The sequence below is a fragment of the Oncorhynchus kisutch genome, linkage group LG19, assembly GCF_002021735.2.
Source record: "Oncorhynchus kisutch isolate 150728-3 linkage group LG19, Okis_V2, whole genome shotgun sequence".
NCBI lineage: Eukaryota > Metazoa > Chordata > Actinopteri > Salmoniformes > Salmonidae > Oncorhynchus > Oncorhynchus kisutch.
The window spans coordinates 16852470-16874354 of record NC_034192.2 but is presented as its reverse complement, the minus strand read 5'-3'; the positions used below and the strand labels follow the sequence as shown (position 1 = coordinate 16874354).

The window sequence follows — 21885 nt, the reverse complement described above, 5'->3', positions numbered from 1 at the left end:
TCCTAACGGAAATATGCAAATACATGGTAGAACGCACCCAATAGGATCTCGCTAGCTCTGCCCACCTTGTTCTGCCCACTTTGACTCATTTGCAGTGGTGTAAGTACTTCATTAAAAACACTTTAAAATACTACTTACGTTGTTTTTTTGGGGTATCTGTACTTTACTATTTATATTTTTTTGACAAGTTTTACTTCACGACATTCCTAAAAAAAACAAAGGTACATTTTACTCCATACATTTCCCCTGACACCCAAAAGTACTGGTTACATTTTGAATGCTTAGCCTTAGCAGGACAGGAAAAGATTCAATTTATGCATTTATCAAGAAAAAAATCCCAGGTCATCACTACTGCCTCTGATCTGGCGGACTCACTAAACACACATGCTTCATTTGTAAGTTACATCTGAGTGTTTGCTATCTGTTAAAAAAATTTAAAAAAAGAACATAGTGCTGTCTAGTTAATTTAAGGAAATTGGAATTATTTGTACTTTCACTTTTGACACATAACTATATTTAAAACCAAATACGTTTTTTAAACTTTTACTCAAGTACTATTTTACTTAATGTCTCACTTTTACTTGAGTGATTAAGGTATCTTTACTTTTACTCAAATATGACAATAAGGTACTTTTTCCAACACTACAAATGTGTTCCCAATGAAAACGACAGACTCGGGTCTATCTTGGGTTAATTTTAGTTGTAGAAATCTTTGGCTATAGTATTTGACGTTGGGCGCGTTCGACTGGATCACTTTTGTCAAGTCTTCCAAAGGAGGGTTGCATTATGGGGATTAAACATTTCTGACTTGTGCCTACATGTCAACTGCATGGGGGCTTGAGCAATAAGGTGAAAGCAACCGACTCAAGATGAAAGTAAAGCAGTGATATCAGGGGAGGTGTATCTGCCACAGCCAAAATTCGGACACTGTGGTGGTTTTCCAACAGTAAGGCTCAGATCAACATAGCATTGTCAACATAATATATATACGTTTGTCTGTAAAATGTCAAAATAAACTTTACTATTCACCCATGTCACATACTCAAACTGGAAACATAACGTGTGTATAATTAATTGGTTCGAGAGAGGTTTCAAATCACTTTTAATTTGTATCCCCTGTAGCGTTGAAATGTTGCTTCCTGTTTCAGTCATGTATTTGCCCACACTCACATGGGCCAAACAAAAACACCCAAATTATTGATAAATAGTGCCTCCCACAATGGAGGTGGTGGCTGCATGATGCAGTTGGTGAAAAGCAACTATATAAAAAAACTGCATGACCTTAATCACAATTTTGATCATTTACACAGTCGACATGTAATTGCAAGTCAAACAATTTGTACAACCATAACACAACACACTTTGAAAGAAGGTATCTAACAGTGCTCAATTGCTAGACAAAAAAATTATCTGCTCGAACGCGCCCGCTCTCTCATTTTGCCTGTCAGCAAAACATTGTTGAGCGATTGAGTTTATGCAACGTGTTTACCTCGGCGTGCTTGTGAAACACTACACATTGTAACAATGCTCATAAGTGAATTCTTCATTATGGTAAATCAACCAACGTTATTGTCAACGCAACTTTTTTACAAGAACAGGGTTGTAGAAGTGACTCTGAACCGCGTTATGTTGGGATTTTGGAAGGAGATTGAGACGAGGAGAAAACGCTCTGCGAGCTTCAATTGTATTTCTAAAGATGGTAAGCACATGAAATGCTATTATTATAAGGTCTAGTTTTTAGACAGACCATCCGTTTCATTGGCCAGTGTGGGGAGTTCCTTATTAATTCGTGACTACAATGAAATAAGCGAAAACCCGCAAACACTTGTCGCTCGATGGAATGAGTTTGACAGCTGTGCCTTAATAGAAAATAAAGTAGAGGTCAGTCATTAAAATACTTTTAGAATTTTACTCAAAAAGTATGTGGTTTTAAATGAACTTAAGTATCTAAAGTATATGTCATTGCTCAAATATACTTAAGTAGCAAAAGTAAAAATAATTTAAAATTCCTTATATTAAGCAAACCAGATGGCACCATTTTATTTTTATAATTTACTGATAGCCAGCAGTGCACTCAAATACTCCGACATCATTTGCAAACGAAGCATTTCTCTTTAGTGAGTCTGCCAGGTCAGCGGCAGTAGGGATGACCTGTTGATAAGTGCCTGAATTGGGCAATTTTCCTGTCCTGATAAGCATTCAAAATTAATGGAGTACTTTTAGGTGTCAGGGAATATACATGGTGTAAAAAGTACATTATTTTCGTTAGGAATGTAGTGAAGTAAAAGTCAAAGCTGTCAATATAAATAATGAAGTACATATACACCAAAAAACGATGTAAGTTGTACTTTAAAGTAGTGTTACTTAAGTACTTTATGCCACTGTACAAGTTAAATTGTGGGGTATTTACAATAAACAGGAACATATCTGAAATACTGAACAAAAATGAAACATGTAAAGTGTTTACCCCATGTTTCATGAGCTGAAATAAAAGATCCCAGAAATGTTCCATACGCACACAAAAAGCTTATTTCTCTCAGCTTTTGTGCACAAATTTGTTTACATCCCTGTTATAATGAGCATTTCTCATTTGCCACGATAATCCATCCATCTGAGAGGTGTGCCATATCAAGAAGCTGATTAAACAGCATGATCATTACAAAGGTGCACCTTGTGCTGGGGACAAAAGGCCACTCAAATGTGCAGTTTTGTCATGCAACACAATGCTAAGTTTTGAGGGAGCTTGCAATTTGCATGCTGACTGCAGGAATGTCCACCAGAGATGTTGCCAGATAGTTAAATGTTCATTTCTCTACCATAAGCCGCCTCCAACGTTGTTTTAGAGAATTTGGCAGTACGTCCAACCGGTCTCACAACCGCAGACCACATCAGTCCAGGACCTCCACATCCAGTTTCTTCACCTGCGCGATCGTCTAAGACAGGCCACCCGGAGAGCTGATGAAGGTGGGTTTACACAACCAAAGAATTTCTGCACAAACTGTCTCAGGGAAGCTCATCTGCGTGCTTGTCGTCCTCACCAGGGTCTTGACCTGACTTCAGTTTGGTGTCATAACTGACTTCATTGGGCAGATGCACACCTTCGATGGTCACTGGAATGCTGGAGAAGTGTCCTCTTCACAGATTATCCCAGTTTCAACTGTGCCGGGCATAAGCTACAGACAACGAACAAAAATGCATTTAATTGATAGTAATTTCAATGCACAGAGATACTGTGACAAGATCCTGAGGCCCATTGTCTTGCTGTTCATCAGCTGCCATCATCTCATGTTTCAGCATGATAATGCACGGCCCCATGTTGCAAAGATCTGTACACAATTCCCGGAAGCAGAAAATGTCCCAGTTCTTCCATGGCCTGCATACTCACCAGACGTCCCCCGTCGAGTATGTTTGGTATGCTCTGGATCGATGTGTACGACAGCGTGTTCCAGTTCCCGCCAATATCCAGCAACATTGTACAGCCATTGAAGAGGAGTGGGACAACATTCCACAGGCCACAATCAACAGCCTGATCAACTCTATGCGAAGGAGATGTCGCGCTCCATGAGGCAAATGGTGGTCACACCAGATACTGACTGGTTTTCTGATCCACACCCCTAACTTTTTTAAAGGTATCTGTGAACAACCGATGCATATCTATATTCCCAGACATTTTTTAAATTGTAAAAAAAAAAAAATCTGTGTATTTACTCTACGATATCCATGGTTTTACACCAACCTGTGGCAAGTGAATGAAAAAGTATGACTTTAAAGAATATATATTGAATAGTTACCTTCACCATATATGGCCTTTTTATCAAAACCATGCAGGGGGTATCTGAAGTGTTTGTTAGTATGTCAGTCTCATGTAGCAAGGGTCTGGCTGCATTCAACAACATGTAAAACTTTTTCCTACCAAATGCAACTGCTACAGTTGAAGTCGGAGGTTTACATACAACTTAGCCAAATACATTTAAACTCAGTTTTTCACAGTTCCTGACATTTAATCCAAGTATAAATTCCCTGTTTTACGTCCGTTAGGATCACCGCTTTATTTCAATAATGTGAAATGTCATAATAATAGTAGAGGGATTTATTTCAGCTTTTATTTCTTCCATCACATTCCTAGTTGGTCAGACGTTTACATACACTCAATTAGTATTTGGCAGTATTGCCTTTAAATTGTTTTACTTGCGTCAAATGTTCGGGGTAGCCTTCCACAATCTATCCACAATAAGTTGGGTGAATTTTGGCCCATTCCTCCTGACAGACCTGGTGTAACTGAGTCAGGTGTGTAGGCCTCCTTGCTTGTACATGCTTTTTCAGTTCTGCCCACAAATCTTCTATGGGATTGAGGTCAGGGCTTTGTGATGGCCACTCCAATACCTTGACTCTGTTGTCCTTAAGCCATTTTGCCACAACTTTGGAAGTATGCTTGGGGTCATTGTCCATTTGGAAGACCCATTAGCGACCAAGCTTCGTGACTGATGTCTTGATGTTGCTTCAATATATCCACATCATTTTCATTCCTCATGCGGCCATCTATTTTGTGAAGTGCACCAGTCCCTCCTGCAGCAAAGCACCCCCACAACATGATGCTGCCAGCCCCGTGCTTCAAGGTTGGGATGGTGTTCTTCGGCTTGCAAGCCTCCCCCTTTGTCCTCCAAACATAACAATGGTCATTATGACATTTAATCCTAGTAAAAATGCCCTCTTTATGAAATGTCATATCTAAAGAACAACTTAAAGCACTAATATCTAACATGTAAATAGGTGTTATTCAATCTGCCAATGTTTTCTGCCTCCCTGGCTTTGTTTATTCAAGTGAAATGAGGTCCTTGCCATTGTCATGACGTTGGCCACTTTGGGTATAGCAAGCCCATCCCCCTCTCCCTGCCTCCCCCTTTCCTCCTTCAACTAGGTTGCTGTGGTCAGAGAGACGTCATAAATTCCTGAGAATCTCCTCATGGACACACAGTATAGAGAGAGTAGATTTTCATGGAGAACAAAGGAAATCCTTCCACCTCACAGAACTTGAGGTACGAACAAATTTCATGTTCCGGAGAAAGTATAAAAGATCGGTGAAGAATCCAGCTACGAACTGGTCCGTTTGTCACAACTTGTGACATAGTGAAGACTGGGTTCGTGGAGATAACCAACAATTTACGACGTTTGGAATGAGACTAACATGAGGTAAAGTAAATAATTAATTAATTTGAAGACTAATTGATTAAATAAAATATCTGAAAAGTTATTTTAGGAAATGATAACTTTGTAATCTGAATATTTTTCCTTGGTGCCCCGACTTTCTAGTTAATTAGTTACGTGATTAATCAGTTGACCGCGTAATAACTAATTACAGAGAATCTTTGATAAGAACTATCAGTCTTCAGGTAATGATAGTAAAGACACGACACCATCCCATTACACCAGTAAATACAGTGATTATCATCACTTAACATTGCGCACTGCCATTGGCCTTTCTCTAAGTGGAACCAAATGGCCTTTAATAACCCTTGAAAGCTCTCAGGTCAATGTTCACCCATGGCAGCAATATCAAACGTACACACACACACACACACACAAACACACCCTCGACTAGCACACTGACAACAAGGGTCACTGTCCTTATCTGTAAACTAAAAAAGGGGTGTTAACCTGGCTAATAACTCATTAGGGCATTTCCTTCGAAAAGGACCCATGAGCACCAACATATGAGCACCAATAGGAGCTTATAAAATTGTGTGTCATATGAATAAGAGTCTGTATTTTACTGTATTTGCTGGTTTTCAGTATAAAACTTTCAAATAGCTCTTTGTTGACTGTTGCTGGGTGCTATGGTCCTCCATTAAAACCGGCCTGTACCCTACCTGCCCTAAGCTTTCTCCTGGCCCTTAACACCTAGTCTGAATTAGTCCTGCTAGGTGACCTAAACTGGGACATGCTTAAATACCTGACCAAGTCCTAAAGCAATGGGACTCCCTAAATCTTTCTCAGATTATTACCAACACCACAAGGTATGGCTCCAAAGAAAAGGCTACTCTCCTCTGTTATCCTCACAAATAATCCTGATCGGTATCAGTCTGGTGTTTTCTGTAATGACCTTAGTGATCACTGTTTTACAGCCTGTGTTTGTAATGGCTGCTCAGTGATATGACCTGTCCTGATTTGTCATAGACACTTGCTAAGAAACTTCAATGAGCAAGCCTTCCTTAATGAACTGGCCTCTGTAAAATGGTATAGAATCAGCTTGATCCCCTCTGTCGAAGACGCTTGGACCTTCTTTTTTATATTTTCAGTGGTATTGTTAACAAACACGCACCCATAAAGATAATAAGAATTCAAAACAGGTTCAGCTCCTGGTTCGATGATCTTGCAGAGTTACTCCACCTCGAATTGCATTTGGCTAAAGGCTCGGCACACGTACACGCAGGCTGACTGGCTTTCTTTGAGGCAAGTGAGAAATAAGTGCAGTCAGGCTGTCCGGAAGGCCAAAGTTAGTTACTTTAAGGAGTAGTTCTCTCTCTGTGGGTCTAACCCCAAGAAGTTATGGAAAACGGTTAAAGACCTGGAGAATAAACCCTTCTCCTCACAGCTGCCCATGTCCCTTAAAGTTGATGTGGTTGTTACTGGCAAGATATACATGGCTGAGCTCTTTAATCACCACTTCATAAAGTCAGGATCCCTATTTGATTCAGCCGTGCCTCCTTGGCTGTCCAACATTTCCTCATCTCCCACCCCTTCTAATGCGACTATCCCTAGTGCTTCTCCCTCTGTTTCCCCTGCTCCTCTACAAAGTCTCTCCCTGCAGGCAGTCACTAAGTCTGAGGTGCAAAAGGAGCTCCTTAAACTTGACCCCAAAAAGCCCCTCTTTAAGTTTAACCTGTCTCTCCTTTCTGTGGATGTCCCCATTGCTTGGAAGTCAGCCACGGTTCTGTTATTTAAAGGGGGAGATCAAGCTGATCCTAACTGTTATAGGCCTATTTCTATTTTGTCCTGTTTATCAAAAGTGTTGGAAAACTTGTCAATAATCAACTGACTGGCTTTCTTAATGTCTATATTATTCTCTCTGGTATGCAATCTGGTTTCTGCTCAGGTTATGGATGTGTCACTGCAACCTTAAAGGTCATCAATGATGTCACCACTGTCCTTGATTCTAAGCAATATTGTGCTGCTATTTGTATCGACTTTGCCAAAGCTTTTGATAGGGTAGACCATTCCGTTCTTGTGGGTCAGCTAAGGAGTATTGGTGTCTCTGAGGGGTCTTTGGGCTGGTCTGCTAAATACCTCTCTCAAAGAGTGCAGTGTATAAAGTCAGTATCTGCTGTCTCAGCCACTGTCTGTCACCAAGGGAGGTACTCCAAGGCCTCAACCCTAGGCCTCACGCGCTTATCAATTTACCTCAACAACATCGCTCAGGCAGTAGGAAGCTCTCAACCATTTATATGCAGATGAAAGTCTTCTAATCAGCTGGCCCATCCCCGGATTTTGTGTTAAATGCTCGACAACACAGCTTTCTTACTGTCCATCAAGCTTTCTCTACCCTTGACCTTGTTCTGAACACCTCCAAAACAAAGCTCATGTTGTTTGGTAAGAAGAATGCCCCTCTTCCCACAGGTGTGATTACTACCTCCTGAGGGTTTAGTGTTTGAGGTAGTCACCTCATACAAGTACTTGGGTGTATGGCTAAACGGTACACTGTCCTCTCAGCACATATCAAAGCTGCAGGCTAGGGTTTGTTTCCTCTATCATAATCCCTCCTCTTTCACCCCAGCTGCCAAACTAACCCTAATTCAATGACCATCCTACCCATGCTAGATTACGGAGACATAATTTATAGATCGCAGGTGAGGGGGCTCTTGAGCGGCTAGATGTTCTTTACCATTCGGCCATCACCAATGTTCCTTATAGGACACATCACTGCACTCTATCCTCTTCTGTAAACTCTCTGTATACCCGTCTCAAGACCCACTGGTTGATGCTTATTTATAAAACCCTCTTAGGCTTCAGTCCCCCCTATCTGAGATATCTACACGCATCCCTTGGTCGCTCCTCTTTTCAGTTCGCTGCAGCTCGCGACTGGAACGAGCTGCAAAAAACACTCAAACTGGACCGTTTTATCTCAATCTCTTCATTCAAAGACTCAATCATGGACACTCTTAATGACAGTTGTGGATGCTTTGCGTGATGTATTGTTGTCTCTACCTTCTTGCCCTTTGTGCTGTTGTCTGTGCCCAGAATAATGTTTGTACCATGTTGTGTTGCTTCCATGTTGTGTTGCTGCCTTGCTATTATGTTGTTTTAGGTCTCTCTTTATGTAGTGTTCTCTGTTGTCGTGATGTGTGTTTTGTCCATTTTAGTTTATATATATATATATATATTATTTTTTTTATCCCAGCCCCCGTCCCTGCAAGAGGCCTTTTGGTAGGCTATCATTATAAATATGAATTTGTTCTTAACTGACTTGCCTCGTTAAATAAATTGTTAGGAAATGAAGGCATAGAAGGCAAAGTTTTTAAAGCAGAGAATGGTCTAGAATGTCATATGCTGTAGCGTTCAGATTTCCCCTTCACTGGAACTAAGGGGCCTAGCCCGAACCATGAAAAACAACCCCAGACCATTATTCTTCCTACAGCAAACTTTACAGTTGGCACTATGCATTGGGGCAGGGTAGTGTTCTCCTGGCATATGCCAAACCCAGATTTGTCTGTCGGACTGCCAGGTGGTGAAGTGTGATTCACCAATCCAGAGAACGTGTTTCCACTGCTCCAGAGTCCAATGGCGATGAGCTTTACACCACTCCAGCCAACGTACACCACCATGGAAACCCATTTCATGAAGCTACCAATTAACAGTCCTTGTGCTGATGTTGCTTCCATTGGCAGTTTGGAACTCAGTAGTGAGTGTTGCAACTGAAGATTTTTACGCTCTTCAGCGGTCCCGTTCTGTGAGCTTGTGTGGCTCAACCACTTCGCGGTTGAGCAGATGTTGCTCCTGGACATTGCTACTTCACAATAACAGCACATACAGTTGACCAGGGCAGACATTTTATGAACCGACTTTTTGGAAAAGTGGCATCCTTTGACAGTGAAGGATGCCACCTTCACTGTCACGTTGAAATTCACTGAGCTCTTCATGGAGGCTTTTATACTGCCAGTGTTTGTCTATGGAGATTGCATGACTGTGCGATTTTTTTAAATATTTTTTTTATTTTTTTTTATTTTTTTTCTTTCTCACACCGTTCAGCAACAGGTGTAGTTGAAATAGCCTAATGACTGCATGTTGTCATTTCCCACAGTGGTTATGGTTAGAATTGTTGGAGGGTTAGCTGGTCCAAAATCTGCGCTTACAGGAAATGAATTTTAGCTGTGAGTTTGCCCTCTTGGCCTATTTGTATAGGGGTAGATCTGGAGCGTGAAGGAGACACCAAAACAGTACAGTATGTTCTGTTTGTGCAGAGCAGGAATCCTGTCTGTCAGAATGCCACCTGACTACATTATGGGAGACTGCGGGCAAAGTGTATTACATTTACACTAGGGCTGTTATGGTGACCGCATTACCGCCACACCGGCGGTCGTGAGTTATGACCACAGTCAAATTCCACGTGACCATTTAGTCACGGTAATTAGGCTTCTCCAAGCTCTGTTGCTGCTGTCATAAGTAAAACTTGCTAACTGCCTGGTACTTCACACTCCATTGTCCCTCTAATCACTCTGACATCAATGTGAATGTTTTTCAAAAGTCAAATCAAACACTTCATGAGAGCTCATGTTGCGCAACATTTCTATACAATTGCATGAGAACCTTTTTTTTTTTTTTTTTTTTACATATTAAAAGAAGATCCCATCAGCTCTCTATACGCTTGGCCTACTATATTTATTTAACAACTTTCCTAATATTAAGCAGATTGCTTCACTTTACAACAGGAGAATAGCCTACCTGGCATTCCCTATGCCCCTGTTCCGAGACAGGTGCTTGATAATGCTCCATTCTAAATTAAAACTAATTTCACACACACATTATTTAGTATATGTAAAGACAAGATTAAATTAAGAATATGGGTGGTTAGCTGGTCTGGTTAGCTGGTCTGATGGGTGGTAATATTAGCCTATCACTTGAGATCATACAGTAAGGCAAGAAATAGCACATGCCTTTTTTTTTCCAACTTTTTTTCTAATCATAGTCGCACACCTCATGTAGCCTAGCCCATAGGCCTATATGTTTTAATAAGGTTAGTATCACACCTCATGTAGCCTAGCCCATAGGCCTATATGTTTTGATAGGGTTTGTATCACACCTCATGTAGCCTAGCCCATAGGCCTATATGTTTTAATAAGGTTAGTATCACACCTCACACCTAAAAATTCACCTCTATAATAAACCATTACATGCGTAACAGCATTTGTGGTCACTTTTGAGAACAGTGTTTTCCCGCTAATGTATTTCATTTTGAAACATTTGCCCTTATAACCTGTGTTTATTGTTGCACTTAAAATGTGAAGAAATAGTTTGTCAAATGGTTTATCAACATTTTAAGCGAAATGATCTGTTCCATCAGCGTTATTGCTTTTAATCACTTTATTTATTTATTGTTTTTGGTGGGCTGGGAATCTATCGCATCCCACAACTGTCCCAGAGTATGCTAGGAATAATTTATTTCTTGCACAGAAGGACATGTTGACCAATATAATAGGTAAACTTTTTGGCTATGTGGGATAGTAGATTGACATAGGCTAGTGCTTTTGCTGTTCGTTAGGCCTACTCATCTTGTTGGCTGACAAGAAAGTAGGCTAAATGTGGACAGTTTTTATGTCATCTTCAATATGCACCTTGGAATTCGATAAGAGGGATATGCGCAGTTGCGTCCCCGATGTGTCTGTCTTCACTTGTAGCCTACTTCTTACCTGAGATGCTTGTGAGAAGGACCCGATCAAGTAATGGCATTGGCTAATAAGAATTGAGATCTGAGAGAGCCATGTGAGTGACAGGTGCTTTGGAGCACGGGAAAAGGGAATTATAAATATTATATTCAGCCCAAGGGCACAGATTTTTTTTTTAGGAGGCATTACAGCCACACATACCGATACCGCCGGGAAATTCGATGCCTGGTGAGAATATTATCTTGTGAGAGAATGTGTGCAGCCTGCACAAGAAACAAATCAGATCTCATGCCTTTCATGCCACTTTATTCAAATCATCATTCGTTGAATCATGTTGCCTTTGAAGGGTATTAAAAATTGAAGGTAGGAAGAGCTGTTTCTTTGTTAACTGCTCAACACAGAATATGGGCATTTGCACACTTCCCTAGAAATCGTTAGCTAAATAAAATGATATTTTCTCCTATGTTCAGTTGTATTCTTTATACTTTAAAAAATGGTTTTCCAAAACCTTTTTATAGTTCTGTACCCCTTCAAACATTAACCCTCCAGCTGCGTACCCCCTTTAGCACCAGGGTCAGCGCACTCTCAAATGTTGTTTTTTGCCATTATTGTAAGCCTGCCACACACGCACTATACGATACATTTATTAAATATAAGAATCAGAAACCCGGCTTGTGGGAAGTGACAAAGAGCTCTTATAGGACCAGGGCACAAATAATAATATAATCAATAATTGTGTTCTTTATTTAGCCATGTTACATAGGTACGTGGTTGCAAAAGGCATCAGTGTCTTAACAGCGCGATTTGCCAAGGCAGGATAATCTGAGAGCGGCCCTATCCAGAAATCTGGCAGTGGCTTCTGATTTGGTGCATTTTCGATGAGTCTCTCTTGTTCAGATATCGGTAAGTGGACTGTAGGCAGGGCATGAAAGGGATAATGAATCCAGTTGGTTGTGTCATCCGTTTTGGGAAAGTACCTGTGGAATTGCGCACCCAACTCACTCCGGTGCTTCGCTATATCACATTTGACATTGTCCGTTAAGCTTGTTTAAGCTCTCAATTTAAAAAATAAACGTGTCAATACTTTGCCCCTTGATAACCAGCACACTTCTGTATGTTGTAAAAGCTTTACATGGTCGCTGCCCATATCATTGCATAGTGCAGAAAATACACGAGAGTTCAGGGGCCTTGCTTTAACAAAGTTAACCATTTTCACTGTTGTGTCCAAAACATGTTTCAAGCTGTCAGGCATTCCCTTGGCAGCAAGGGCCTCTCGGTGGATGCTGCAGTGAACCCAAGTGGCATCGGGAGCAACTGCTTGCACACGCGTTAGCACTCCACTATGTCTCCCTGTCATGGCTTTTGCACCATCAGTACAGATACCAACACATCTTGACCACCAAAGTTCATTTGATGTCACAAAGCTGTCCAGTACTTTAAAAATGTCCTTTCCTGTTGTCCTGGTTTCCAGTGGTTTGCAGAAGAGGATGTCTTCCTTAATTGACCCCCCACAAACGTAACGGACATATACCAGCAGCTGTGCCAGGCCTGCCACCTCTGTTGACTCATCCAGCTGTAATGCATAGAATTCACTGGCTTGTATGCGAAGCAGTAATTGTTTTTAAACATCTCCTGCCATGTCACTGATGCGTCGTGAAAGTGTTTTATGAGTCATTGCCTTTTTATAGTTTTTTGGGGCCTTTTCCCCCAGCATTGGTCCTAGCCATATTCGCGGCAGCAGGAAGAATTCCTCCACAATAGTATGGGGCTTGCCTGTACTAGCCACTCGGTAGTTCACCATTTAAGACTCTTCTAGCCCCTTTTATTAATGGTATCTATTGCTTTTATACATGTTTTACTACTCGAAAGTCATATTAATTCTCACTCAAACTTCCGTGTCTTATTTTTCAAATTGGCATGCTTCTAAATGTCTGAACAAGAGTGAAGGTTTTATCGAGTTGTGAGAGAGTACTTTTGCACATATAATACACCATGTATGTGGCTGAGGAAAGGCACTACTCCCAATATAAGTGAACCCCAAATCAATGTAGTTCTCATCATATTTGCGCCTCTTCGATGGTCCAACGTCCCTGTCTGTTGTTCGGTGCTTTCCCGGGTGAGGGGGCAGTAGCTGTTCGGCTGCATCAGATTCACAACTGTCAGTGTCCATGCTAGCTGTGCTAACAACAAATATAGAATTACTGATGCTAGCATTGGATGTGATCGTGGAAGCAGAACAACTTGTCATCGACAGGTGCAGGTGTAGTACTACCAGTAGAGCTGGTATGTGTCTCTAAGGACGCGGGCCTTACTTTTTGTAACAATTCATCCATTTTCGAGCAAACGGAATGAGCAGCAGCTACTTTTGGCTACATGGGACCATTAGTGGAATTCCAGCTTAGAGAGAAATGCTTAATGTGATTGGATGTTAATTATTTGACTAGGCTACCTGTATTTGACATCGTGTTGTTAATTCCCTGAACACTAGATGGTTACATTTTATTTGGGGCAGTGAAGCGAGGCTACTCAAGTGCGGAAAAAAACATCACCCATATGTATAGCACCGTTGGCAAATCTAAATGGACTGTTTGAAAATGTGGCGTATCCCCTGCGGCATTGCACATACCCCTGGGGCTAGGTGCCCCAGTTTGGGAATAGCCGGCTATATTAAATGAATTTGATCAACTTTTAAAAAATGTAGATGTTCCAAGGTCTGCATCAGTGGCTTGAAGGCTATGCGTGGAAGCCAAGAGATTAATTCATTTTAACGTTCATTAACGGTCAATTACCGTGAGACCGGCAGTTATTTGCGTAATTTCATGACCCCCACAACCATAATTTACATTAAATTGTATTCATTTAGCAGAAGCTCTTCTCCAGAGCGACTTACAGTTAGTGCATTCATCTTAAAATAGCTAGGTGAGACAACAACACATCCCAATTGTATCGTGCATTTCCCCTCAACAAGGTATTTATCAGCAAAGTCAATGCAAGTGGGAAAAGAGAAGTGCATTTTTTGGAGAGGGGTGGCTGGGGGCACCGTGAAGGTTTATTTAAGATTTTTTTAAATGTTATTTATTTGTTTAATCTTTATTTAACTAGGCAGGTCAGTTAAGAACAAGTTCTTAGTTTCAATGACGGCCTAGGAACAGTGGTTTAACTGCCTTTTTCAGAGGCAGAAGACTCTTCAAAGATGTAGGCTTTCAGGCTTTAAGTTTTAGGCTTTAAGTTTTCAAAAGATGGGCAGGGACCCCGCTGCCCTGACTTTGCGAGGAAGCTTGCCTTATTCCACTATTGGGGAGCCAGGACAGAGGGCCAAGGGACTAAAAATGGTGGCGGAACAGAGTTCTCGAATTGGAATGTCGTGTTGGAGCAGAGCATGAAGGTAAGGAGGTGCAGTTCCCGTTGCTGCTCTGTAGGCAAGCACCAGGGTCTTGAAGAGGATTCAAGGTTTGACTGGGAGTGTGTGTAGGAGCGAGGTGACATGGGGGAACTTAGGAATGTTATCATTTAGAAATTGTACTATTCCATTATCAGGCCAAGTAAGAATGGGTTTGAGGTTTAAAAACTGCTGAGTAAGTACTTTATAAAAATCCCATGCTTTGCTTTACGCAGCTCACCTTTTTCTATGGATTTAAAAATACATCCCTTGGTTATATCTGACTGTACACATTAGGACTGAGTTGTTTTTCCTGCCCATATGAGCTGACTATAAAAACTCTTGGGTCACAGTTAGGTCATGTTGTCAATACAATCTCGAAGCACTGTGCATTCTACACACAGTAGTTGTTAGATACCTTTTCTTGGTTATAGCTGTGCCAGACCAGTGAACAGTGTGTGGCAAAAGCGCCTGTGTTTTCTAACTTGCGTCACACTGCCAAGTCAGGTCACATACTGTCCAGCAATTGTAATTGGTTTGTGTTTTCAGCGTGGTAGGGGAGTCCGCTGTGCAAGCCAGTGATTCAAGGCAGTGCTTAGTTAGCCACCGGCTTAAGAGGCTTTACGCAAATTGGGTCTGCTCTATAATCATCAGCTCCTAATACTGACGTTTCTTGAAGAGGAAGACCCAGTCACAGATGACTGGGGCCCTGCAATGTACACATGACACTGTAGTTCACTTGTTCTCACGTTGACAGTTTCTTGCTGACCAGTTTTTCTTCACAATTTGTTTGTTCTTAGGCGTTATGCTCTGAAATAAAGGCAGAGCATCTTTGGAATGTCAGTCGTTGTGCCAGTGAACTTCCACTTACCCTGTGTTTCATCAATGTATTTCATATTTTTATTGGAGTGTTTGGTTAATTCCATCATGTCATACGCCCATAGCGTCACAGTGATAAAACCGGTTTTAAACCCTTATGATTATGACGGGCTGTAAACCTGGAGTCACCCATCCCCATCGCTCTGCTATCACTAATCAGACAGAGTCCACATGTGACTTAAAGAATAACCCCTCCTGTGGATATACTGTCGCTAATATACTGGAGAATGCACAAGGAATCCCGCCCTTGTCATTGTTTAGCATTTCCAGTCCTGGAATGCTTCTTTATGTTGATAATATGACTAAATATAGAACCAATGGTTATGCTTGACCGAGTGGGTGTAAGTTGGCTGACTGTCCATGTCACAACACTAAAAGCTATAACACACACACAAATGCCTATTGGGCAGGGCTCATCAACTAGAATCTTGAGAGGATGGTCAGGGGGCCAGAACATATTTCCAAATCATTTGAAACTGCAAATTGATTCCCAAACAGATATAACATTTGACTTAAACAATGATTTCAAACCTTGCTTACATTTCTACAGTATATGATCACATATATCGCTCTGTTATGCATGGGATTCCTTTGAATAAATTAAACACTGGGGGATTTTTTTGTGTGTGTGTCAGAACTTGGGGGGCCAAATAAAATCACATGCGAGCCAAATTTGGCCCGAGGGCCACCAGTTGGGGTACCATGCTGCAGTGTGTATGAGGAGCAGCTCATATTATGAGTGATAATTCTTCAAGTGTTGTTCTTGCTGCCCTCTCATTTTCATTATCAAAAAGTGGCTTTCATCATGATGCAGGTTAGGCTGTAGACCTAGATGTTCATGACGGTACCAGTCAAAAGTTTGGACACCCACTCATTCAAGGGTTCTTCTTTATTTTTACTTTGTTCTACAATGTAGAATAATATTGAAGACATAAACTATGAAATATCACAAATCAAAATATATTTTATTATAGATTCTTCAAAGTAGCCACCTTTTGCCTTGATGACATCTTTGCACACTCTTGGCATTCTCTCAACCAGCTTCACCTGGAATGCTTTTCCAACAGTCTTAAAGGAGTTCCCACATATGCTGAGCACTTGTTGGCTGCTTTTTCTTCACTCTCTGGTCAAACTCATCCCAAACCATCTCAATTGGGTTGAGGTGGGGTGATTGTAGAGGCCAGGTCATCTGATGCAGCACTCTATCACTCTCCTTCTTGGTCAAACAGCCCTTACACAGCCTGGAGGTGTATTGGGTCCTTGTCCTGTTAAAAAACAAATGATAGTCCCACTAAGCGCAAACCAGATGGGATGGCGTATCGCTGCAGAATGCTGTGGTAGCCATGCTGTTTAAGTGTGCCTTGAATTCTAAATAAATCACTGAGTGTCACCAGCAAAGCACCATCACACCACCACCTCCATGCTTCACGGTGGGAACCACACATGCAGAAATCATCCGCTCACCTGCTCTGCGTCTCACAAAGACACAGCGGTTGGAACTAAAAATCTCAAATTTGGACTCCTCAGACCAAAGGACAGATTTTCACCGGTCGAATGTCCATTGCTCATGTTTCTTGGCCTAAGCAACTCGCTTCTTCTTGTTGGTGTCCTTGAGTAGTGGTTTCTTTGCAGAAATTTGACCATGGAGGCCTGATTCACACAGTCTCCTCTGAACAGTTGATGTTGAGATGTCTGTTACTTGAACTCTGTGAAGCATTTATTTGGGCTGCAATTTCTGAGGCTGGTAACTCTAATGAACTTATCCTCTGCAGCAGAGGTAACTCTGGGTCTTCCTTTCCTGTGGCGGTCCTCATGAGAGCCAGTTTCATCATAGCGCTTGATGGTTTTTGCAACTGCATTTGAAGAAACTTTCAAAGTTCTTGAAATGTTCCGTATTGAATGACCTTCATGTCTTTAAAGTAATGATGGACTGTCATTTCTCTTTGCTTATTGGAGCTGTTCTTGTCATAATATGGACTTGGTATTTTACCAAATAGGGCCATCTTCTGTATACCACCCCTACCTTGTCACAGCACAACTGATTGGCTCAAACGCATTAAGAAGGAAAGAAATTCCACAAATTAAATTTTAAGAAGGTACACCTGTTAATTGAAATGGATTCCAGGTGACTTCCTCATGAAGCTGGTTGAGAAAAATGCCAAGTGTGCAAAGCTGTCAAAGGCAAAGGGTGTCTACTTTGAAGAATCTCAAATATGAAATACATTTTGATTTTTTTGACACTTTTTTTTTTTTGGTTACTACATGATTCCATATGTGTTATTTCATAGTGTTGATGTCTTCACTATTGTTCTACAATGTAAAAAAAATAATAACAATTAAGAAATCCATGTATGAGTAGGTGTGTCCAAACTTTAGACTGGTACTGTATGTCAACGTTAGGTGGTTACTGTCTATGACTGAGGTAGATCATTAACGTCACCTTGTGCCTGGTCTGAACCCTCCACTTCCTTGAACAAAGCCATAATGACTCTGATACTGTCACCCTAATCCCAGTGTGGCACGGTCACATGAGATGTTTACTGGCATATGGTGATGCAAGATGTAGTGCCCACAGCCTGTTAATAGGAAAGTCAACTAAACAGGAAGGCTCATTCCAAGCATTCACATGATCCCAGGACATAAATAATGTTCCTTGATTTCATTCATGCAAGCACTGGGGAATATGACCCTAAAAAGACACCCATTCAAGTAAATTTAACCCTAGGTTATCTTTGCCTTTTTTGATATCGAATCTCTATTGTTGAATTCTAAATCCTGACCGCATGTCAATTTGTCCTTTGTGTAATTGCTGTGTTAATTGTGGGGTACTTAACTGTTTTTCTGTGTTGTTTCTTAATGTTTACAGCAGACCACCATTTTCTCCTGGTGTCTGAGATAGTTGGTGCCAGAGAGACCAAAGAAGAAGAAGACCAAACAAACAAAGATGGTGGAAGGAAGCATAGAGTTCTGTTGTATCCGTATGCATTTACAGGTAGGAGAGGGATACATCATCTGGCATGGGATGGTTTGTGGAGGCAGACATCTTTTTGTTTTGTTTAATCAACCCGAACAAGCCATGAATTTGTTGGAATGATAGTATCCCTCTTGACTTTTCAGTTTTCCATTCTGTCTTTGCTCTCTCTCTCTCTCTCTTTTTCAAAATAGTGTCCTACACGGAGAGGACCAAACATCACTGCTGGCGGTGTAAAGACATCATCTTCCATTGCTTAGACGAGGCACAGCGTCAACAGTGGGTCCAGACAATCAACAACCAGCTCTCACTACTCAGTATGTCCTTTTCAATGCAGACGTTAAACACACACCAACTTTTTAAAGGCTCTCGATTTTGTCAAACATCTATGAAGGTGTATCTCTTTAAATGTGTTTTACCAACCATTTATACACTATTTAGCATCTTACCAAGAAGTACCTTTCCAATGCTTTCTGCTCATCTAACCTTCAATATCCCAACAATTTATTCTGGAGAACATTAAGAGAATCAGTCAGAGGATGTCAGTTTGATAACGGAGCATTTCTGTAAAGTTTTGTTGGTTAATGAAACTTCATGAAGTTGTCAGACCGTCACACTCTACCGTCCGTTAAACTAAATGTTGAGTCCTCCATTTTTAATGACCAAACAGGCTCTCCTTCACTTTGCAGGCATCCGACCGAAACGCTTGCTAGTGTACATCAATCCCTACAGTGGGAAACAACGTGGGAAGTGGATTTACGAGCAGAGAGTAGCCCCACTCTTCTCTCGAGCCTCCATCTCCACCGACGTGATCGGTGAGTTCCTGTCAGAGGGCCTACATTAACATTTAAATAAAAAATGAGCTTTTATGGCCCGGCAAATATTTATTTGTTGACTTGGCAAACAGCCTATACCCGCCAACCACTCCCAAGAATATGGTTTTATTTATAGCACCATCCATCAATGGAACACTGTAATGGAAGCTGTGATAGTCGATAAACATGAGAATCCATTCCAAACACATCTATGATTCATGGGATGCTTTGGGAAGACCATGGATCGTCTAGGGCAGGGGTACTCGACTCTTACCCTACGAGGTCCAGAGCCTGTTGGTTTTCTGTTCTACCTGATAATTAATTGCACCCACTTGGGGTGCCAGGTCTAAATCGGGACACTGATTAGAGGGGACAAATGAAAACGAGTACTGGAGTTGGCTTCAAGGTCCAGAGTTGAGTTTGAGGGGTCTAGGGTATTGGCAGGGGGAGGCATCACATAGCTTGGGAAGATCATGAATTGTCTAGGGCAGGGATGGGCAACTCCAGTCCTTGGGGGCCGGGAATGTTGTTTCCCTTTTTCCCCATCGCTAGCAAACACAGCTGATTTCAAACTTATTGCATTTTAAACTGAAGGTCCTGATTAGTCGATTATTGGAGTCAGGTGTGTTAGCTGGTGCTGGAGCAAAAGTGTGAGACCAACCAGGTCCCCGAGGACTGGAGTTGCCGATCCCTAGTCTAGGGTATTGGCAGCTCGCGGCCATAGATCTGTCATGGGTTTAAGGCTGGACCCAGACCCATAGCTCGAGGTGTTTTAATTGGTGTTGGCCTTTCACCATTTGTTGGAACCCCTTTATGGTCAAAAACATATCTTTTCTTTCCTTTTAGACAATGGGAAGAGCAATACTCGATGCAGGATTCTTGGCTTAACCATTTTTTTGTCTTGACAAGCTTGTGAGATGTTCATCATGGGTTTTTAATAGTGACGATATAACTTGTTTCCATAGTTACGGAGAGTGCCAATCATGCCAGGGATCACTTGAAGACGGAGGTAGATCTGAAGCAATGTGACGGGTGCGTTTTAGACACAGCAGGAAAACACTTCAATCACCTGGCATAGACTTTACCATCTCAGTCAGAAATGACTTTGTTGGTGCAAAAGACTAAGTGAAGAATTCAGTACAAAACAGTTCATGTTCAACCACAATGCATTCATGTCTGAGGGAAGAAGACTGCTGAGAGCAAAATGGACATTTATAGCAGTATCAATACAACAACCGCATTAACATGAAAGCTGAGGGGGGCAGATTGTCTGTGGGTTTTTACTCCTCCATTGTACTGGAGGATGCATTGTAAACATGGTGTCCCAAGGATGCATTTGCCGGGTCAAAATGACCCGATAATGTAATATCTGTGTTTTATTTATATGGGTCAAAATGACCCGATAATGTAATATCTGTGTTTTATTTATATGGGTCAAAATGACCCGATAATGTAATATCTGTGTTTTATTTATATGGGTCAAAATGACCCGATAATGTAATATCTGTGTTTTATTTATATGGGTCAAAATGACCCGATAATGTAATATCTGTGTTTTATTTATATGGGTCAAAAATATGATAATTTTTGTGGAATATAATTATTTTGAGTGATGATTTGGACTTTTTCAATCATTATTTTATTGTTAGAAATGTTTTTTTAGTCGCTTTTCAACAGCTCCATTTCAATGATGACATATTATGAAATTCCATAATGGCTATTGAAAATATTGGCATCTTTTTCTTACAATCAATCTTTACAATCAAAGTTTCACATTCAACCTTTTAGTGTGAAGAACCAAATAAAGCCACCTTAAGCATGTTTTATAATATTTCATTTTTAAAAATCCAAATATATCAATATAACCGACAACACTAACAATTTTGAATATAGAAAGCATGAACACTAAAAGGAACAACATGTGTGTGTGATGCTTACTTGTGCTGTCTTAGTCCATGCATTTGTTACAAACCACAAGCATGTGACTGCTCTTTGCAGATGGATGTTTTGCACTGAGAACACCAGCAGCTGACTTCTATCCTTTGCACTTGGGCAGAGCTGGCACCTCTTCCTCTTCTGGCCCTGGCTGCTCTGAGTGGTGGGTAGAGCTGGCACCTCTTCCTCTTCTGGCCCTGGCTGCTCTGAGTGGTGGGCAGAGCTGGCACCTCTTCCTCTTCTGGCCCTGGCTGCTCTGAGTGGTGGGCAGAGCTGGCACCTCTTCCTCTTCTGGCCCTGGCTGCTCTGAGTGGTGGGCAGAGCTGGCACCTCTTCCTCTTCTTGCCCTGGCTGCTCTGAGTGGTGGGCAGAGCTGGCACCTCTTCCTCTTCTGGCCCTGGCTGCTCTGAGTGGTGGGCAGAGCTGGCACCTCTTCCTCTTCTGGCCCTGGCTGCTCTGAGTGGTGGGTAGAGCTGGCACCTCTTCCTCTTCTGGCCCTGGCTGCTCTGAGTGGCGGGTAGAGCTGGCACCTCTTCCTCTTCTGGCCCTGGCTGCTCTGAGTGGTAGTGGCATGGCTCTTTCATCACCCCACATCTTTCCATTGTCTCAGTTCTTCTGTTTAGATGGGAGAACCTTCCTGAAGGACAACCATCTCTGCAGCACTCCAACAATCAGGCCTTTATGGTAGAGTGGCCAGACGGAAGCCACTCCTCAGTAAAAGGCACATGACAGCCCGCTTGGAGTTTGCCAAAAAGACACCTAAAGGACTCCCAGACCATGATAAACAGGATTCTCTGGTCTGATGAAACCAAGATTGAACTCTTTGGATGGAATGCTAAGCGTCACGTCTGGAGGAAAGCTGCTCATCCACTGTGACGCAGTCGCTGGGGATAAACCTTCTACAGTTTTGCTTTGAAAAGGTCCCTCACATACTGGAAGGCTGCCAGGTGATCCGTTGCCTCTCTGAACACTCTGGTCCTCTTGTCATCAAGCCTCAGGTAGCGCCAGATATCTTCCGACCGACATGGT

General features: G+C 41.7%; 1 protein-coding gene across 2 annotated transcripts in view; it reads left to right on the top strand.

Annotated features, from left to right (window-relative positions):
* Positions 1-1226: 1226 nt before the first annotated feature.
* Positions 1227-21885, top strand: part of cerk (ceramide kinase) — a 35717-nt gene continuing 15058 nt past the window's right edge. Inside the window, exons 1-5 of one of the 2 annotated variants that reach the window (XM_020452585.2) lie at positions 1247-1699; positions 18002-18127; positions 18301-18423; positions 18796-18921; positions 19887-19953. In XM_020452585.2, coding sequence (XP_020308174.2) covers positions 1525-1699; positions 18002-18127; positions 18301-18423; positions 18796-18921; positions 19887-19953 — 617 coding nt within the window. In that variant the 5' untranslated portion in view covers positions 1247-1524. Of the gene's footprint in view, positions 1700-18001; positions 18128-18300; positions 18424-18795; positions 18922-19886; positions 19954-21885 lie in introns of both variants that reach the window. The other variant, XM_031798118.1, reaches the window with a different exon arrangement.